This window comes from Carassius gibelio, chromosome A8 (genome assembly GCF_023724105.1).
Source record: "Carassius gibelio isolate Cgi1373 ecotype wild population from Czech Republic chromosome A8, carGib1.2-hapl.c, whole genome shotgun sequence".
NCBI classification, from domain to species: domain Eukaryota; kingdom Metazoa; phylum Chordata; class Actinopteri; order Cypriniformes; family Cyprinidae; genus Carassius; species Carassius gibelio.
Window position 1 is genome coordinate 27513911 of NC_068378.1, and position 21922 is coordinate 27535832.

A 21922-nucleotide genomic window follows, 5' to 3' on the forward strand; every position below is an offset into this window, starting at 1 on the left:
TGAGGACACGAACGCATAAACCGTCACTTCATGAGAATTTACCGTTTCATTTGAGAATACTGTCATATCATAAACACAGACACTCAAAGATCTTCATGGCAGCCCATTAAAATAAATGTTTGGTTTACATGAGTAAATTGACAATATATAAAGCTACTGTTGTAGCCTACAGTAATAATAATACATCTCTATAATAATAATAATTATGCCTAGATGGTTGCTTGTTTTTTACTTGTTTTTTACTTGTTAGAGATTATCTGATTAATAGATCTTTTTTTATATTCCTAGACTTATTTGTTGCAGTTTTTTTATACAGTTATATTGTAAAACTTAAATACCTTTTTTAGTTTGCGGTGTTAGATTTTTGGCTGCATTTGAAGTTCTTTTTTGCATAAGAAAATAAATAATACTGTCAAATTCATGTTAGATAATAAAAATACTGTAATAAATACAGTAGTTCACCATGTATTTGTTCATGTTTTATTGAGGGATCTGTCTGAAGCACACCATAAAAAAATTCTAGCAATTTACACAGGGCTAGTAGTATATACAGCTGTATATACAGATATACACCCAGGTATCGGATCAGTACTCGGTATCGGCCGATACCCTGAGCCCAGGTATCGGAATCGGTATCGGGAAGAGAAAAATGGTATCGGAACATCTCTACATGTAAGTACCATTTGAATTTCAAAACAATCAATGCCAATAAAAAACAAAAATGATTTCCATGTTGAATTCTAAGTAGACTGCAAAAAAATTCCAAAGTATAGTCATTGCCAGTGCTTTAAGTGGGCCAGTATGCACCTGTACCGCCACTTCCAAATATAGCTCTTGAGCATACCGCCACTCCGTGCGCCCAGAACGTGCTTGTAGCGTACTGGTACGCTCATTTGGACATCTGTTTTAATAGAGGTTTTAATCTTTTACCTGCACTGCCGATTTTCAGAGCGCCCTTCACAATGCAAGCTTCCTAATTCATCCCACCCAGAGCAGAAACTACATTACCCATTCACCCGTAAGTTACACAAGTGAATAGCGCATGTGTCGCTTTTCCCACTGTTAAGTGTCAACAACTCAACGTGGCCGGAGAAGGTGTGTGAAACTCGTTGTGAGTTATACTAAAGCAAAATCTTGAGTATTTATTGTCTGATAAACATTAAAAACTGTCTGTGGAGGTTGAGTCGTCCTGCAGCCCCCGCTGGCTGCTCATTGGCTGCAGCATCTTTTTTCTAAGTTCTAAAAAAATACCGTAGACGGCAAGGCACAAATTTAGATATTCATTTATCTAATTAATCTATAGCCTATGCACAAAGACAATATGATCTTTTTGTCCCCTTTTTGTTTTAAAGCTTGATGAAGAGAGAGAGCGCAACTTGCTGCAGCTGAGGAGGACAGTGATGCACGCGCACAGGAGTGATTGACAGTTCGCGGCACTGTGTACAAAAAATAGGGGAGACCGGGGATGGTTGTAACACGGGGAGAGTTGTAACACTACCAATTCCATGAATCAGGGGCAAGATAGGAGTCATGTGACAATTTCAGTTTCATCAGGCTTCCTTTACAATCCCACATGGAGGTTTTCCAGTCTGTGTTGCTATCTCTCCTGAAGCTACAGCAGAAAATCTAATTCTGAGGTTAGAAAGTAAAAAAAAATAACAAGATAATATTTTGTTTAGTACTTCTACCGTTGTAGATAATGTTGTATGAGTTATATCAGGTCAAACTGTAGTTTCTCTAGTAAAGAATGGTGTATCAACCTTCTGCCAATTTCAAAGCACCTTGCTAATTCAGCTTGCTAAACATTGGGTGACAGTGAAGGGGTAGGTTGTAACACGTGTTTTGAAAGTGTTACAACCATCCCCTTACATACAACCAAGAACATTTTTGTGATTTTAACAATTCTACAGAATTACTAGAACTTGTGACTGGTAAAGAATGCATTTCATTTGTTCATTCTCTGGAGTGGGGATAAACATACGTCTGTTAATTTGCTCACACGCACACACACACAAACACACACACACACACATTTTGTGAAAAGTGGGGACATCCCATAGGTGTATTGGTTTTTATACTGTGCAAACTGTATGTTCTATGGCCCTTCACCAACCCTACACCTAAACCTAACCCTCACAGGAAACTTTGTGCATTTTTAATTTCTCAAAAAAACTTTTTCTGTATGATTTATAAGTGTTTTGAAAAATGGGGACATGGGTTATGTCCTCATAAGTCACCCTCTCCTTGTAATACCTGTGTCATACACATGTCATTATACAGAGTTGTGTCCTGATATGACACAAAAACAAGAACACACACACACACATGAATGTGCACGTACAGACATGCACACACACAAAAGGCACACATGCACAAAAACACACAATATGCTCATACACTCCCCATATTCACACATATTTATTGTTGCAGTCATTCATTTAAAATAAAACTGTTTTTGTGTCAAATCACTTGGAGTACCCTTAGTTTTTGTATATTTTGTCTACCTGTTACAACTTACCCCAGTATGTGTTACAACCTACCCCAGTAGTGGGGTAGGTTGTAACAAAGGACCACCTTGTATTTGTCATCATCTCACAAAGTCTGTGATATAGTTGAATACATTTAAATTGTTGCCATTTGTAGTATAAACATGTGGGTACTTTGCCTAGAAGTTTTAGACTTGTAGCCAAAAGAAAAAGGTAATTTTAGGCGTTGAAGAAAAAAGTGTTACAACCATCCCCGGTCTCCCCTACTCCGCTACACAATTATTTCGTTATTTTCGTTTAAGCTTATTAACGTTAGCGTTACAGAAAGGTCTGATTTACGCACTGTTACAGTCATTGTTTTTTTTTTTTGTTTTTTTTTTAAACAATGACATTTGAGTTCATGATTTTAATGTTGCTGTTTCTTGTGGCAGACTAAATGAAGAGTAATGTTTCTTGTGGCAGACTGAAGAGTAATCCGGCAGAGTTTTATACTGAAACTTTCCGTCTAAAAGACCTTCCTTGGTCTTATCCATATTTCTTTGCACGTTGAACACACATGGCCACAACCAGAAATAAAAAAAACTGCAACCGCGTTAATTGCGTTATTTTTTTTTAACGCGTTAAATATTTCAAATTAATCGAATGCGTTAACGCGCTAATTTTGACAGCACTAAATGAAAGTTTTTTTTAATTCATTTTTTATGAAGTTATGAGCATGATTTAACTCAGGTTTCCAACCTAAATACAATGCTTTGTAGAAGTAAACAAACATGTCTGTGATTGGCTACTTTGCTGCCCTCTGTGAAAATGCTTCATAAAATCATATGACGCTTTCCAAAACAGAAGGGCAGATACACTGGATTAATTTCCAAATAGATTTCGTCATGCTATTATTACTAAGAAAACAGATCCTAGACCAGGAGTTATGGGCAGCTAAAAACAATCAGTTAGACTATTTTACACTATGAGTTAGACCAGTGGTCACCAACCTTTTCAAGCCCAAGATTACATCCAAAGTCCAAATGTAAACCGATCTACCACTTGCAAAAAATTATGAAAAAACAAGGCCACAATGTAAGTTCTACTTTGAGATTCTTTGTTGCCTGTTAGCACTAGCAAAATATTTAACTACACAAACTATCAACTATAATTGAACATTTTCAACAGTAAAATAACATTAAGTATTTCCACAGGCTTATTATTCATATATAAATTCAATAATCAGTCAATTACAGGCCTAAGCCAATAATGTACTGTTGCACATTCCCTTTTAAAACATATTTCATACACTTCAAAATGGAAATACTCAGGTTAGTGCAACTAACATACACAATATTATGACTCTTTAGTCCGGATGACATCGCGTCGCATTTTTCCAAAAAGAACTTCAAATTTTGATTCGTCTGACCACAGAACAGTTTTCCACTTCGCCACAGTCCATTTTAAATGAGCCTTGGCCCAGAGAAAACAACTGCGCTTTTGGATCATGTTTAGATATTGTTTCTTTTTTGACCTATAGAGTTTTAGCTGGCAACGGTGAATGGCACGGTGGATTGTGTTCACCGACAATGTTTTCTGGAAGTATTCTTGAGCCCATGTTGTGATCTCCATTACAGTAGCGTTCCTGTATGTGATGCAGTGCTGTGTAAGGGCCCGAAGATCACGGGCATCCAGTCTGGTTTTCTGGCCTTGACTCTTACGCACAGAGATTGTTTCAGATTCTCTGAATCTTTGGATGATATTATGCACTCTAGATGATGAGAACTTTAAATTCTTTGCAATTTTTCTCTGAGAAACTCCTTTCTGATATTGCTCCACTATATTTCTCTGCAGCATTGGGGGAATTGGTGATCCTCTGCCTTTCTAGTGTCATATTAATGAATTTACGGCATTGCCTCTATGATTCTTTTAAGTGGATGCAACGGATTATCAGAGAGAGCACACCATGTCTGTCTCATTGTTTTAACTAACAGGAAGTGACTAAACAGGAAGTGACTTCATCACAAGAAACAAAAGATATAATTTTTACAAATGAGTTAGACAAAGAAAAAGTAAATATGAACTTCACATTTTCACTTTAAAATATTTACCAAAAATAATTAAAGCTGATATTTGAAACTTACATTTCTTAAAGGGCAACACAAAGCCTTTTTTTTTTAAGTAGCAGCCCAGACAGCAAGCAATTTCGGCCCAGAACCGGCCCACACGTGGGCCAAATGTGGACCAGATCTGGGCCAAAATTGCTTGCTGTATGGCGGTCTATATGGTAGCCATGGAAAAAAAATTTAAAAAGGTAATTTTCCTAGATTATATTTCACATTTCTGATAAAATCAACTCATCATTCTCTCTTTTCCCCTCGACTCAGAATCATGAATTTATATCCAACACTTGGCTTTTTACCCCTCTGAGAATTGACACAATTGCAATCGTTGAGTTAAATTGAGTTGTGCAAAACAAGAGATATAAACTTGCATTTGTGAGAAAAAAAAAGTGTCAGAATTGTGAGATAAAATAGGTTGCCTTAATGTTATAGGTTTAAATAGTAGTCCATTTCATGCTGTAACTGCAGGGCTAATACAATATGTCCCCTATGAACTGCATGTGAATATTACAGTATGTAGGCCGATTGTTTAAATCAAATTCATTAGCTTCTAATGGCATCTTTGACAACAGTATTCTATTAAAAAAAATATTTGTATTCTGATTCTGACATTCAAACTATGGACAGTATGGAAATAACTACAAATCAAGCTGCAATACCAAACAAGACCACACAGAGACGCAAACAGACCACTATACCAGTCACCTTAACCTGACTTTTTATACACAGAGCCATTGCAAATTATTAAACAGAGCGCAAAAATAAAAAACCCTAATTTGTCGAACATGCTGATCTGAAGGCAGCTTGTCATCAACAGTGACCAGTACTCTGTCAGAGCTAGTGTTATTGCTCATATGTATATAAACACCACTGACTGCAGCCAACTCCTATAATAGCACACTTCTTCAGGGAGTGTCCATTATAAAACACTTGCCAGACACACGACCATAATCAACTATACCCCCATTACAACCATCATCCATCTGAACTTTACTGGTTTGCTTTATTCAGCCTGTGCAAAAGGCTCATGACACTGATTTATAATGCAGATGCACAAAAGCATGCTCTTCTCCATCACTGGGAGTTTTAATTCAGAATTAATGAGATCCTGACCTCAGGCATTCATAGGCTTGTTTTAAGACCAAAAAAAAAAAAAAAAAAAAAAAAAAAAAAGCTGTTTGCAGAAGGTGCAGAAAACAGCTGGTGCCATTTGAGCCCCAATGACATGTGGTATATTTTGGGTCAAAAATTGTCTAATACTGCAAATATCCAGGTCTCATGGAGAGGAACTTACACAAAGCACTGACGCCAGAACTGGGTTATGTGAGAAAGTCAAACACCACAACTTTCAAATAAAGCAATTTTCTTTTTATTTAAGGGAAGGAGGCAGAGATGGTCTTCCTGAAATGTTAGAGCAAAAAGGGAAAAATCCTTATGAACATAGCACTGAATTTCCCTGACCACATCACAGACCGCTTCCCTGACCAACTCCCTGTCCACTACCAGATCCCTGGCCGAAGCCACTTCCCTGACCAACTCCCTGTCCACTACCAGATCCCTGGCCATAGCCGCTTCCCTGACCAACTCCCTGTCCACTACCAGATCCCTGGCCGTAGCCACTTCCCTGACCGTAGCCGCTTCCCTGACCACTACCAGATCCCTGGCCATAGCCGCTTCCCTGACCGTAGCCGCTTCCCTGACCAACTCCCTGTCCACTACCAGATCCCTGGCCGTAGCCACTTCCCTGACCGTAGCCGCTTCCCTGACCACTACCAGATCCCTGGCCGTAGCCACTTCCCTGACCGTAGCCGCTTCCCTGACCACTACCAGATCCCTGGCCATAGCCGCTTCCCTGACCACTACCAGATCCCTGGCCGTAGCAACTTCCCTGACCGTAGCCGCTTCCCTGACCACTACCAGATCCCTGGCCATAGCCGCTTCCCTGACCGTAGCCGCTTCCCTGACCACTACCAGATCCCTGGCCGAAGCCACTTCCCTGACCAACTCCCTGTCCACTACCAGATCCCTGGCCATAGCCGCTTCGCTGACCGTAGCCGCTTCCCTGACCAACTCCCTGTCCACTACCAGATCCCTGGCCATAGCCGCTTCCCTGGCCGTAGCCGCTTCCTTGGCCAACTCCCTGTCCACTACCAGATCCCTGGCCATAGCCGCTTCCCTGACCAAAACCAGTCCCCTGTCCTGCACCCTGTCCGCTTCCCTGGCCCTGTCCTGCACCCTGTCCGCTTCCCTGACCAGCACCCTGTCCGCTTCCCTGGCCCTGTCCGGCGCCCTGTCCGCTTCCCTGGCCCTGTCCAGCGCCCTGTCCGCTTCCCTGGCCCTGTCCGGCGCCCTGTCCGCTTCCCTGGCCCTGTCCTGCACCCTGGCCGCTTCCCTGGCCGGCACCCTGGCCCTGTCCGCTTCCCTGGCCCTGTCCTGCACCCTGTCCGCTTCCCTGGCCGGCACCCTGGCCCTGTCCGCTTCCCTGGCCCTGTCCGGCGCCTTGTCCAGCACCCTGTCCGCTTCCCTGGCCCTGTCCTGCACCCTGTCCGCTTCCCTGGCCCTGTCCTGCACCCTGTCCTGCACCCTGTCCTGCACCCTGTCCGCTTCCCTGGCCCTGGCCGGCACCCTGGCCCTGTCCGGCGCCCTGTCCTGCACCCTGTCCGCTTCCCTGGCCCTGTCCGCTTCCCTGGCCCTGTCCGGCGCCTTGTCCAGCACCCTGTCCGGTTCCCTGGCCCTGTCCTGCACCCTGTCCGCTTCCCTGACCGGCGCCCTGTCCGGCGCCCTGTCCGCTTCCCTGACCGGCACCCTGTCCGCTTCCCTGGCCCTGTCCTGCACCCTGTCCGCTTCCCTGTCCGCTTCCCTGTCCGGCACCCTGTCCGGCACCCTGTCCGCTTCCCTGTCCGGCACCCTGTCCGCTTCCCTGTCCGGCACCCTGTCCGCTTCCCTGGCCAGCACCCTGTCCGCTTCCCTGGCCGGCACCCTGTCCTGCACCCTGTCCGCTTCCCTGGCCCTGTCCGGCACCCTGTCCGCTTCCCTGACCGGCGCCCTGTCCTTGCCAGACACACGACCATAATCAACTATACCCCCATTACAACCATCATCCATCTGAACTTTACTGGTTTGCTTTATTCAGCCTGTGCAAAAGGCTCATGACACTGATTTATAATGCAGATGCACAAAAGCATGCTCTTCTCCATCCCTGGGAGTTTTAATTCAGAATTAATGAGATCCTGACCTCAGGCATTCATAGGCTTGTTTTAAGACCAAAAAAAAAAAAAAGCTGTTTGCAGAAGGTGCAGAAAACAGCTGGTGCCATTTGAGCCCCAATGACATGTGGTATATTTTGGGTCAAAAATTGTCTAATACTGCAAATATCCAGGTCTCATGGAGAGGAACTTACACAAAGCACTGACGCCAGAACTGGGTTATGTGAGAAAGTCAAACACCACAACTTTCAAATAAAGCAATTTTCTTTTTATTTAAGGGAAGGAGGCAGAGATGGTCTTCCTGAAATGTTAGAGCAAAAAGGGAAAAATCCTTATGAACATAGCACTGAATTTCCCTGACCACATCACAGACCGCTTCCCTGACCAACTCCCTGTCCACTACCAGATCCCTGGCCGAAGCCACTTCCCTGACCAACTCCCTGTCCACTACCAGATCCCTGGCCATAGCCGCTTCCCTGACCAACTCCCTGTCCACTACCAGATCCCTGGCCGTAGCCACTTCCCTGACCGTAGCCGCTTCCCTGACCACTACCAGATCCCTGGCCATAGCCGCTTCCCTGACCGTAGCCGCTTCCCTGACCAACTCCCTGTCCACTACCAGATCCCTGGCCGTAGCCACTTCCCTGACCGTAGCCGCTTCCCTGACCACTACCAGATCCCTGGCCGTAGCCACTTCCCTGACCGTAGCCGCTTCCCTGACCACTACCAGATCCCTGGCCATAGCCGCTTCCCTGACCGTAGCCGCTTCCCTGACCACTACCAGATCCCTGGCCGTAGCCACTTCCCTGACCGTAGCCGCTTCCCTGACCACTACCAGATCCCTGGCCATAGCCGCTTCCCTGACCGTAGCCGCTTCCCTGACCACTACCAGATCCCTGGCCGAAGCCACTTCCCTGACCAACTCCCTGTCCACTACCAGATCCCTGGCCATAGCCGCTTCCCTGACCGTAGCCGCTTCCCTGACCAACTCCCTGTCCACTACCAGATCCCTGGCCATAGCCGCTTCCCTGGCCGTAGCCGCTTCCTTGGCCAACTCCCTGTCCACTACCAGATCCCTGGCCATAGCCGCTTCCCTGACCAAAACCAGTCCCCTGTCCTGCACCCTGTCCGCTTCCCTGGCCCTGTCCTGCACCCTGTCCGCTTCCCTGACCAGCACCCTGTCCGCTTCCCTGGCCCTGTCCGGCGCCCTGTCCGCTTCCCTGGCCCTGTCCGGCGCCCTGTCCGCTTCCCTGGCCCTGTCCGGCGCCCTGTCCGCTTCCCTGGCCTGCACCCTGGCCGCTTCCCTGGCCGGCACCCTGGCCCTGTCCGCTTCCCTGGCCCTGTCCTGCACCCTGTCCGCTTCCCTGGCCGGCACCCTGGCCCTGTCCGCTTCCCTGGCCCTGTCCGGCGCCTTGTCCAGCACCCTGTCCGCTTCCCTGGCCCTGTCCTGCACCCTGTCCGCTTCCCTGGCCCTGTCCTGCACCCTGTCCTGCACCCTGTCCGCTTCCCTGGCCCTGGCCGGCACCCTGGCCCTGTCCGCTTCCCTGGCCCTGTCCGGCGCCCTGTCCTGCACCCTGTCCGCTTCCCTGGCCCTGTCCGCTTCCCTGGCCCTGTCCGGCGCCTTGTCCAGCACCCTGTCCGGTTCCCTGGCCCTGTCCTGCACCCTGTCCGCTTCCCTGACCGGCGCCCTGTCCGGCGCCCTGTCCGCTTCCCTGACCGGCACCCTGTCCGCTTCCCTGGCCCTGTCCTGCACCCTGTCCGCTTCCCTGTCCGCTTCCCTGTCCGGCACCCTGTCCGGCACCCTGTCCGCTTCCCTGTCCGGCACCCTGTCCGCTTCCCTGGCCGGCACCCTGTCCGCTTCCCTGGCCGGCACCCTGTCCTGCACCCTGTCCGCTTCCCTGGCCCTGTCCGGCACCCTGTCCGCTTCCCTGACCGGCGCCCTGTCCTTGCCAGACACACGACCATAATCAACTATACCCCCATTACAACCATCATCTATCTGAACTTTACTGGTTTGCTTTATTCAGCCTGTGCAAAAGGCTCATGACACTGATTTATAATGCAGATGCACAAAAGCATGCTCTTCTCCATCCCTGGGAGTTTTAATTCAGAATTAATGAGATCCTGACCTCAGGCATTCATAGGCTTGTTTTAAGACCAAAAAAAAAAAAAAAAAAAAAAAAGCTGTTTGCAGAAGGTGCAGAAAACAGCTGGTGCCATTTGAGCCCCAATGACATGTGGTATATTTTGGGTCAAAAATTGTCTAATACTGCAAATATCCAGGTCTCATGGAGAGGAACTTACACAAAGCACTGACGCCAGAACTGGGTTATGTGAGAAAGTCAAACACCACAACTTTCAAATAAAGCAATTTTCTTTTTATTTAAGGGAAGGAGACAGAGATAGACTTTCTGAAATGTTAGAGCAAAAAGGGAAAAATCCTTATGAACATATCACTGAATTTCCCTGACCACATCACAGACCGCTTCCCTGACCAACTCCCTGTCCACTACCAGATCCCTGGCCATAGCCGCTTCCCTGACCGTAGCCACTTCCCTGACCAACTCCCTGTCCACTACCAGATCCCTGGCCGAAGCCACTTCCCTGACCAACTCCCAGTCCACTACCAGATCCCTGGCCGTAGCCACTTCCCTGACCGTAGCCGCTTCCCTGACCACTACCAGATCCCTGGCCATAGCCGCTTCCCTGACCGTAGCCGCTTCCCTGACCAACTCCCTGTCCACTACCAGATCCCTGGCCGTAGCCACTTCCCTGACCGTAGCCGCTTCCCTGACCACTACCAGATCCCTGGCCGTAGCCACTTCCCTGACCGTAGCCGCTTCCCTGACCACTACCAGATCCCTGGCCATAGCCGCTTCCCTGGCCGTAGCCACTTCCCTGACCGTAGCCGCTTCCCTGACCACTACCAGATCCCTGGCCATAGCCGCTTCCCTGACCGTAGCCGCTTCCCTGACCACTACCAGATCCCTGGCCGAAGCCACTTCCCTGACCAACTCCCTGTCCACTACCAGATCCCTGGCCATAGCCGCTTCCCTGACCGTAGCCGCTTCCCTGGCCGAAGCCACTTCCCTGGCCAACTCCCTGTCCACTACCAGATCCCTGGCCATAGCCGCTTCCCTGACCAAAACCAGTCCCCTGTCCGCTTCCCTGGCCGGCACCCTGGCCCTGTCCGCTTCCCTGGCCGGCGCCCTGTCCAGCACCCTGTCCGCTTCCCTGGCCCTGTCCTGCACCCGGTCCGCTTCCCTGACCGGCACCCTGTCCGCTTCCCTGGCCGGCGCCCTGTCCGCTTCCCTGGCCGGCGCCCTGTCCGCTTCCCTGGCCCTGTCCTGCACCCTGGCCGCTTCCCTGGCCCTGTCCTGCACCCTGGCCGCTTCCCTGGCCGGCACCCTGGCCCTGTCCGCTTCCCTGGCCCTGTCCTGCACCCTGTCCGCTTCCCTGGCCGGCACCCTGGCCCTGTCCGCTTCCCTGGCCCTGTCCGGCGCCTTGTCCAGCACCCTGTCCGCTTCCCTGGCCCTGTCCTGCACCCTGTCCGCTTCCCTGGCCCTGTCCAGCACCCTGTCCGCTTCCCTGGCCCTGTCCTGCACCCTGTCCTGCACCCTGTCCGCTTCCCTGGCCCTGTCCTGCACCCTGTCCTGCACCCTGTCCCTGTCCTGCACCCTGTCCGCTTCCCTGGCCCTGTCCGGCGCCCTGTCCGCTTCCCTGGCCCTGTCCTGCACCCTGTCCGCTTCCCTGGCCCTGTCCTGCACCCTGTCCTGCACCCTGTCCGCTTCCCTGGCCCTGTCCGGCGCCCTGTCCAGCACCCTGTCCGCTTCCCTGGCCCTGTCCTGCACCCTGTCCGCTTCCCTGGCCCTGTCCTGCACCCTGTCCGCTTCCCTGGCCGGCGCCCTGTCCGCTTCCCTGGCCCTGTCCTGCACCCTGGCCGCTTCCCTGGCCCTGTCCGCTTCCCTGGCCCTGTCCTGCACCCTGGCCGCTTCCCTGGCCGGCACCCTGGCCCTGTCCGCTTCCCTGGCCCTGTCCTGCACCCTGTCCGCTTCCCTGGCCGGCACCCTGGCCCTGTCCGCTTCCCTGGCCCTGTCCGGCGCCTTGTCCAGCACCCTGTCCGCTTCCCTGGCCCTGTCCTGCACCCTGTCCGCTTCCCTGGCCCTGTCCATCACCCTGTCCGCTTCCCTGGCCCTGTCCTGCACCCTGTCCTGCACCCTGTCCGCTTCCCTGGCCCTGTCCTGCACCCTGTCCTGCACCCTGTCCGCTTCCCTGGCCCTGTCCTGCACCCTGTCCTGCACCCTGTCCGCTTCCCTGGCCCTGTCCTGCACCCTGTCCTGCACCCTGTCCGCTTCCCTGGCCCTGTCCGGCGCCCTGTCCGCTTCCCTGGCCCTGTCCTGCACCCTGGCCGCTTCCCTGGCCCTGTCCTGCACCCTGGCCGCTTCCCTGGCCGGCACCCTGGCCCTGTCCGCTTCCCTGGCCCTGTCCGGCGCCCTGTCCAGCACCCTGTCCGCTTCCCTGGCCCTGTCCTGCACCCTGTCCGCTTCCCTGGCCCTGTCTGCTTCCCTGGCCCTGTCCGCTTCCCTGGCCCTGTCCGCTTCCCTGGCCCTGACCGGCGCCCTGTCCGGCACCCTGTCCTCTTCCCTGGCCCTGTCCGCTTCCCTGACCGGCGCCCTGTCCGGCACCCTGTCCTCTTCCCTGGCCGGAACCCTGTCCGCTTCCCTGACCGGCGCCCTGTCCGGCACCCTGTCCGCTTCCCTGATCGGCGCCCTGTCCGCTTTCCTGGCCCTGTCCTGCACCCTGTCCGCTTCCCTGGCCGGCGCCCTGTCCTGCACCCTGTCCGCTTCCCTGGCCCTGTCCTGCACCCTGTCCGGCACCCTGTCCGCTTCCCTGTCCGGCACCCTGGCCGGCGCCCTGTCCGCTTCCCTGACCGGCGCCCTGTCCGGCACCCTGTCCGCTTCCCTGACCGGCGCCCTGTCCGGCACCCTGTCCGCTTCCCTGACCGGCGCCCTGTCCGGCACCCTGTCCGCTTCCCTGACCGGCGCCCTGTCCGGCACCCTGTCCGCTGCCCTGACCGGCACCCTGTCCGCTGCCCTGACCGGCACCCTGTCCGCTGCCCTGGCCGCTGCCCTGGCCCTGTCCGGCGCCCTGGCCCGTGTTCTGACAGCTTCCCTGGCCCTGTCGGCTTGGTTCACTGCATCCATGGCCACTGGTGGTTGGGCAACACTTCTGTGTGGCAGGACACTGACCATCATGGACACAGTTTTTAGCAGACAGTGGAATGTTCTTTGGGTCAGGACATTGACCGGGTTTCACTGCATGGACAAAGACAGTCAGCTTTAGTTCATGAGCATGGACTGTATGCCATGTCAATATACAGCAAAAGACTTATGCCACAGAGTGAATTTTATTCCAAGAATTATTCCAGTGTATTTTGTAAAGCCATCCAGGGTTTTAAACCATCCTAAAAAGGAGAAATTCAAACCTAAATCTAGACAAGAGTAACAGAAGGCAAAAATGTAATTTTTTTTAAACAAAAAAAAAAAAAAAAAAACCCACACATGCATTAGATTTTTTATTTATTTTTTTGGAGGACCCCTAGCATCGATTATAAACGGTAACTCACTTGAACCAGGCTGACTGGAAACAGGATCACATTGAAATCGAGAGCAGCCAGGTCTTTCAGAGCAGTATTGTCTTCCAGAGCAGTGTCTATCAGAAGAACATCCTCGATGGGATAGCAAGTCTTTCAGCCTCAGACCGCCAATACCTTAATACAACATTACATATTTATCTGCTTCAAATCAAGCATTTCAAAAGATCTACTACCCATTCCTTATCCTACACACAAAGATGAAGGGTCACTTATTTTTTGGGTTTCTTCAGGCCGCGTAATGAAGTTAACAGATCACTCACCTAGAGTAGCATCTGTTATGTTCAAGTTTCCAAACAGACACAATAAAACCGCACCAAACGAGCAATACATTCGAGCGGTCATCCTCCCAGCCTACAATCTTAAAATGGCCTCTGCTGGAAAATTGAATTGCTGAATTGGCGTGTCAGAAGAAGCAGATAGCTAAATACAGCCAAAGTGCATAAAACTAAAACAAATAAATGTGTTGTTGTTGTAACAGCCACTTCTGTAAATGGGGTTTTAAAGATCCAAGGAGATAAGGTCAACTCCAACCCTGATCAAACTCACCTGCCAGTAGCTTTCTAGTAACTAAATGGAAAGCCTTGATTAGCTTGTTCAGGTGTGTTTGATTGCGGTTGTATGAGGTGAGCTGCATTCAAACCATTCACGTTTTTGGTGTCTCTCTTATCTGATGCACACATTTGAGGTCTTGGAGTTTTCACCAATGAGTTGATGAGTTAAATCAGGTGCATTTGAATAGGGAGACATCTAAAATGTGCAGTGTTGGAGGTTCTCCGGGACCAGAATTGGGAACCACTGGTATATAGCATGGAAAGAGCGCTCCCTTTAAATGTATTAAAAAAGGTCACTCTTTCATCACAACCTCACAAAGTTAACCAATGTGTCTACACAATGTGTTTTTACTCACTTAAAATGTCTACACATTGAAAGTTCTTTTTAATTCATTTTTTATGAAGTTATGAGCATGATTTAACTCAGGTTTCCAACCTAAATACAATGCTTTGTAGAAGTAAACAAACATGTCTGTGATTGGCTACTTTGCTGCCCTCTGTGAAAATGCTTCATAAAATCATATGACGCTTTCCAAAACAGAAGGGCAGATACACTGGATTAATTTCCAAATAGATTTGGTCATGCTATTATTACTAAGAAAACAGATCCTAGACCAGGAGTTATGGGCAGCTAAAAACAATCAGTTAGACTATTTTACACTATGAGTTAGACCAGTGGTCACCAACCTTTTCAAGCCCAAGATTACATCCAAAGTCCAAATGTAATCCGATCTACCACTTGCAAAAAATTATGAAAAAACAAGGCCACAATGTAAGTTCTACTTTGAGATTCTTTGTTGCCTGTTAGCACTAGCAAAATATTTAACTACACAAACTATCAACTATAATTCAACATTTTCAACAGTAAAATAACATTAAGTATTTCCACAGGCTTATTATTCATATATAAATTCAATAATCAGTCCATTACAGGCCTAAGCCAATAATGTACTGTTGCACATTCCCTTTTAAAACATATTTCAAACACTTCAAAATGGAAATACTCAGGTTAGTGCAACTAACATACACAATATTATGACTCTTTAGTCCGGATGACATCGCGTCGCATTTTTCCAAAAAGAACTTCAAATTTTGATTCGTCTGACCACAGAACAGTTTTCCACTTCGCCACAGTCCATTTTAAATGAGCCTTGGCCCAGAGAAAACAACTGCGCTTTTGGATCATGTTTAGATATTGCTTCTTTTTTGACCTATAGAGTTTTAGCTGGCAACGGTGAATGGCACGGTGGATTGTGTTCACCGACAATGTTTTCTGGAAGTATTCCTGAGCCCATGTTGTGATCTCCATTACAGTAGCGTTCCTGTATGTGATGCAGTGCTGTGTAAGGGCCCGAAGATCACGGGCATCCAGTCTGGTTTTCCGGCCTTGACCCTTACGCACAGAGATTGTTTCAGATTCTCTGAATCTTTGGATGATATTATGCACTCTAGATGATGATAACATCAAACATCGTATAGATTTTAAAATATTGCTTATTACTTATAAAGCCCTGAATGGTTTAGCACCTCAGTATTTGAATGAGCTCCTTTTACATTATACTCCTCTACGTCCGCTACGTTCTCAAAACTCAGGCAATTTGATAATACCTAGAATATCAAAATCAACTGCGGGCGGCAGATCCTTTTCCTATTTGGCGCCTAAACTCTGGAATAACCTACCTAACATTGTTCGGGAGGCAGACACACTCTTGCAGTTTAAATCTAGATTAAAGACCCATCTCTTTAACCTGGCATACACATAACATACTAATATGCTTTTAATATCCAAATCCGTTAAAGGATTTTTAGGCTGCATTAATTAGGTAAACTGGAACCGGAACACTTCACATAACACCGTACTTTCTACATCATTAGAAGAATGGCATCTACGCTAATATTTGTCTGTTTCTCTCTTGTTCCGAGGTCACCGTGGCCACCAGATCCAGTCTGTGTCCAGATCAGAGGGTCACTGCAGTCACCCAGATCCAGTACGTATCCAGACCAGATGGTGGATCAGCACCTAGAAAGGACCTCTACTGCCCTGAAAGACAGCGGAGACCAGGACAACTAGAGCCCAGATACAGATCCCCTGTAAAGACCTTGTCTCAGAGGAGCACCAGGACAAGACCACAGGAAACAAATGATTATTCTGCACAATCTGACTTTGCTGCAGTCTGGAATTGAACTACTGGTTTCGTCTGGTCAGAGGAGAACTGGCCCCCCAACTGAGCCTGGTTTCTCCCAAGGTTTTTTTCTCCATTCTGTCACCGATGGAGTTTCGGTTCCTTGCCGCTGTCGCCTCTGGCTTGCTTAGTTGGGGTCACTTCATCTACAGCGATATCGTTGACTTGATTGCAAATAAATGCACAGACACTATTTCAACTGAACAGAGATGACATCAATGAATTCAATGATGAACTGCCTTTAACTATCATTTTGCATTATTGAGACACTGTTTTCCAAATGAATGTTGTTCAGTGCTTTGGCGCAATGTATTTTGTTTAAAGCACTATATAAATAAAGGTGATTGATTGATTGATGATAACTTCAAATTCTTTGCAATTTTTCTCTGAGAAACTCCTTTCTGATATTGCTCCACTATATTTCTCTGCAGCATTGGGGGAATTGGTGATCCTCTGCCTTTCTAGTGTCATATTAATGAATTTACGGCATTGCCTCTATGATTCTTTTAAGTGGATGCAACGGATTATCAGAGAGAGCACACCATGTCTGTCTCATTGTTTTAACTAACAGGAAGTGACTAAACAGGAAGTGACTTCATCACAAGAAACAAAAGATATAATTTTTACAAATGAGTTAGACAAAGAAAAAGTAAATATGAACTTCACATTTTCACTTTAAAATATTTACCAAAAATAATTAAAGCTGATATTTGAAACTTACATTTCTTAAAGGGCAACACAAAGCCTTTTTTTTTTAAGTAGCAGCCCAGACAGCAAGCAATTTCGGCCCAGAACCGGCCCACACGTGGGCCAAATGTGGACCAGATCTGGGCCAAAATTGCTTGCTGTATGGCGGTCTATATGGTAGCCATGGAAAAAAAATTTAAAAAGGTAATTTTCCTAGATTATATTTCACATTTCTGATAAAATCAACTCATCATTCTCTCTTTTCCCCTCGACTCAGAATCATGAATTTATATCCAACACTTGGCTTTTTACCCCTCTGAGAATTGACACAATTGCAATCGTTGAGTTAAATTGAGTTGTGCAAAACAAGAGATATAAACTTGCATTTGTGAGAAAAAAAAGTGTCAGAATTGTGAGATAAAATAGGTTGCCTTAATGTTATAGGTTTAAATAGTAGTCCATTTCATGCTGTAACTGCAGGGCTAATACAATATGTCCCCTATGAACTGCATGTGAATATTACAGTATGTAGGACGATTGTTTAAATCAAATTCATTAGCTTCTAATGGCATCTTTGACAACAGTATTCTATTAAAAAAATATTTGCATTCTGATTCTGACATTCAAACTATGGACAGTATAGAAATAACTACAAATCAAGCTGCAATACCAAACAAGACCACACAGAGACGCAAACAGACCACTATACCAGTCACCTTAACCTGACTTTTTATACACCGAGCCATTGCAAATTATTAAACAGAGCGCAAAAATAAAAAACCCTAATTTGTCGAACATGCTGATCTGAAGGCAGCTTGTCATCAACAGTGACCAGTACTCTGTCAGAGCTAGTGTTATTGCTCATATGTATATAAACACCACTGACTGCAGCCAACTCCTATAATAGCACACTTCTTCAGGGAGTGTCCATTATAAAACACTTGCCAGACACACGACCATAATCAACTATACCCCCATTACAACCATCATCCATCTGAACTTTACTGGTTTGCTTTATTCAGCCTGTGCAAAAGGCTCATGACACTGATTTATAATGCAGATGCACAAAAGCATGCTCTTCTCCATCACTGGGAGTTTTAATTCAGAATTAATGAGATCCTGACCTCAGGCATTCATAGGCTTGTTTTAAGACAAAAAAAAAAAAAAAAAGTTTGCAGAAGGTGCAGAAAACAGCTGGTGCCATTTGAGCCCCCATGACATGTGGTATATTTGGTCTCAAAAATTGTCTAATACTGCAAATATCCAGGTCTCATGGAGAGGAACTTACACAAAGCACTGATGCCAGAACTGGGTTATGTGAGAAAGTCAAACACCACAACTTTCAAATAAAGCAATTTTCTTTTTATTTAAGGGAAGGAGGCAGAGATGGTCTTTCTGAAATGTTAGAGCAAAAAGGGAAAAATCCTTATGAACATAGCACTGAATTTCCCTGACCACATCACAGACCGCTTCCCTGACCAACTCCCTGTCCACTACCAGATCCCTGGCCATAGCCGCTTCCCTGACCAACTCCCTGTCCACTACCAGATCCCTGGCCGAAGCCACTTCCCTGACCAACTCCCTGTCCACTACCAGATCCCTGGCCATAGCCGCTTCCCTGACCAACTCCCTGTCCACTACCAGATCCCTGGCCGTAGCCACTTCCCTGACCGTAGCCGCTTCCCTGACCACTACCAGATCCCTGGCCATAGCCGCTTCCCTGACCGTAGCCGCTTCCCTGACCAACTCCCTGTCCACTACCAGATCCCTGGCCGTAGCCACTTCCCTGACCGTAGCCGCTTCCCTGACCACTACCAGATCCCTGGCCATAGCCGCTTCCCTGACCGTAGCCGCTTCCCTGACCACTACCAGATCCCTGGCCGTAGCCACTTCCCTGACCGTAGCCGCTTCCCTGACCACTACCAGATCCCTGGCCGTAGCCGCTTCCCTGACCGTAGCCGCTTCCCTGACCACTACCAGATCCCTGGCCGAAGCCACTTCCCTGACCAACTCCCAGTCCACTACCAGATCCCTGGCCATAGCCGCTTCCCTGACCGTAGCCGCTTCCCTGACCAACTCCCTGTCCACTACCAGATCCCTGGCCATAGCCGCTTCCCTGGCCGTAGCCGCTTCCTTGGCCAACTCCCTGTCCACTACCAGATCCCTGGCCATAGCCGCTTCCCTGACCAAAACCAGTCCCCTGTCCGCTTCCCTGGCCGGCACCCTGGCCCTGTCCGCTTCCCTGGCCCTGTCCGGCGCCCTGTCCAGCACCCTGTCCGCTTCCCTGGCCCTGTCCTGCACCCTGTCCGCTTCCCTGGCCCTGTCCTGCACCCTGTCCGCTTCCCTGGCCCTGTCCTGCACCCTGTCCGCTTCCCTGGCCCTGTCCGGCGCCCTGTCCGCTTCCCTGGCCCTGTCCTGCACCCTGGCCGCTTCCCTGGCCCTGTCCGGCGCCCTGTCCAGCACCCTGTCCGCTTCCCTGGCCCTGTCCTGCACCCTGTCCGCTTCCCTGTCCCTGTCCTGCACCCTGTCCGCTTCCCTGGCCCTGTCCTGCACCCTGTCCGCTTCCCTGGCCGGCACCCTGGCCCTGTCCGCTTCCCTGGCCCTGTCCGGCGCCTTGTCCGCTTCCCTGGCCCTGTCCGGCACCCTGTCCGCTTCCCTGGCCCTGTCCGGCACCCTGTCCGCTTCCCTGGCCCTGTCCGGCACCCTGTCCGCTTCCCTGGCCCTGTCCGGCACCCTGTCCGCTTCCCTGGCCCTGTCCTGCACCCTGGCCGCTTCCCTGGCCGGCACCCTGTCCCTGTCCTGCACCCTGTCCGCTTCCCTGGCCCTGTCCGCTTCCCTGGCCCTGTCCGGCGCCTTGTCCAGCACCCTGTCCGCTTCCCTGGCCCTGTCCGGCACCCTGTCCGCTTCCCTGACCGGCGCCCTGTCCGGCACCCTGTCCTCTTCCCTGGCCCTGTCCGGCACCCTGTCCGCTTCCCTGACCGGCGCCCTGTCCGGCACCCTGTCCTCTTCCTTGGCCCTGTCCGGCACCCTGTCCGCTTCCCTGACCGGCGCCCTGTCCGGCACCCTGTCCGCTTCCCTGACCGGCGCCCTGTCCGGCACCCTGTCCGCTTCCCTGACCGGCACCCTGTCCGGCTCCCTGACCGGCACCCTGTCCGGCACCCTGTCCGCTTCCCTGGCCGGCGCCCTGTCCGCTTCCCTGGCCGGCGCCCTGTCCGCTTCCCTGGCCGGCGCCCTGTCCGCTTCCCTGGCCCTGTCCGGCGCCCTGTCCGCTTCCCTGGCCCTGTCCGGCGCCCTGTCCGCTTCCCTGGCCCTGTCCGGCGCCCTGTCCGCTTCCCTGGCCCTGTCCGGCGCCCTGTCCGCTTCCCTGACCGGCGCCCTGTCCGGCACCCTGTCCGCTTCCCTGACCGGCGCCCTGTCCGGCACCCTGTCCGCTTCCCTGGCCGGCGCCCTGTCCGCTTCCCTGGCCCTGTCCGGCGCCCTGTCCGCTTCCCTGACCGGCGCCCTGTCCGGCACCCTGTCCGCTTCCCTGACCGGCGCCCTGTCCGGCACCCTGTCCGCTTCCCTGACCGGCGCCCTGTCCGGCACCCTGTCCGCTTCCCTGACCGGCGCCCTGTCCGGCACCCTGTCCGCTGCCCTGGCCCTGGCCGCTGCCCTGGCCGCTTCCCTTGCCCTGTCCGGCGCCCTGGCCCGTGTTCTGACAGCTTCCCTGGCCCTGTCGGCTTGGTTCACTGCATCCATGGCCACTGGTGGTTGGGCAACACTTCTGTGTGGCAGGACACTGACCATCATGGACACAGTTTTTAGCAGACAGTGGAATGTTCTTTGGGTCAGGACATTGACCGGGTTTCACTGCATGGACAAAGACAGTCAGCTTTAGTTCATGAGCATGGACTGTATGCCATGTCAATATACAGCAAAAGACTTATGCCACAGAGTGAATTTTATTCCAAGAATTATTCCAGTGTATTTTGTAAAGCCATCCAGGGTTTTAAACCATCCTAAAAAGGAGAAATTCAAACCTAAATCTAGACAAGAGTAACAGAAGGCAAAAATGTAACTTTCTAATCAAAAAAAAAAAAAAAAAAAAACCCACACATGCATTAGATTTTTATTTATTTTTTTGGAGGACCCCTAGCATCGATTATAAACGGTAACTCACTTGAACCAGGCTGACTGGAAACAGGATCACATTGAAATCGAGAGCAGCCAGGTCTTTCAGAGCAGTATTGTCTTCCAGAGCAGGGTCTATCAGAAGAACATCCTCGATGGGATAGCAAGTCTTTCAGCCTCAGACCGCCAATACCTTAATACAACATTACAGATTTATCTGCTTCAAATCAAGCATTTCAAAAGATCTACTACCCATTCCTTATCCTACACACAAAGATGAAGGGTCACTTATTTTTTGGGTTTCTTCAGGCTGCGTAATGAAGTCAACAGATCACTCACCTAGAGTAGCATCTGTTATGTTCAAGTTTCCAAACAGACACAATAAAACCGCACCAAACGAGCAATACATTCGAGCGGTCATCCTCCCAGCCTACAATCTCACAATGGCCTCTGCTGGAAAATTGAATTGCTGAATTGGCGTGTCAGAAGAAGCAGATAGCTAAATACAGCCAAAGGGCATAAAACTAAAACAAATAAATGTGTTGTTGTTGTAACAGCCACTTCTGTAAATGGGGTTTTAAAGATCCAAGGAGATAAGGTCAACTCCAACCCTGATCAAACTCACCTGCCAGTAGCTTTCTAGTAACTAAATGGAAAGCCTTGATTAGCTTGTTCAGGTGTGTTTGATTGCGGTTGTATGAGGTGAGCTGCATTCAAACCATTCACGTTTTTGGTGTCTCTCTTATCTGATGCACACATTTGAGGTCTTGGAGTTTTCACCAATGAGTTGATGAGTTAAATCAGGTGCATTTGAATAGGGAGACATCTAAAATGTGCAGTGTTGGAGGTTCTCCGGGACCAGAATTGGGAACCACTGGTATATAGCATGGAAAGAGCGCTCCCTTTAAATGTATTAAAAAAGGTCACTCTTTCATCACAAC

The 21922-nt window shown here is 49.5% G+C and overlaps 1 protein-coding gene across 1 annotated transcript in view; it reads right to left on the reverse strand.

Annotated features, from left to right (window-relative positions):
- LOC128019166 (fibroin heavy chain-like) overlaps positions 1-21694 on the reverse strand; it is a 77402-nt gene extending 55708 nt beyond the window's left edge. The window contains exons 1-7 of the mRNA XM_052605219.1: positions 21607-21694; positions 20633-20720; positions 18792-20509; positions 18414-18617; positions 10371-10526; positions 8195-8782; positions 6089-6292 (exon numbers count right to left, since the gene is read on the reverse strand). Of these exons, the coding sequence (XP_052461179.1) occupies positions 6089-6292; positions 8195-8782; positions 10371-10526; positions 18414-18617; positions 18792-20509; positions 20633-20720; positions 21607-21694 (3046 nt within the window). The remainder of the gene's footprint in view (positions 1-6088; positions 6293-8194; positions 8783-10370; positions 10527-18413; positions 18618-18791; positions 20510-20632; positions 20721-21606) is intronic.
- Positions 21695-21922: the final 228 nt, after the last annotated feature.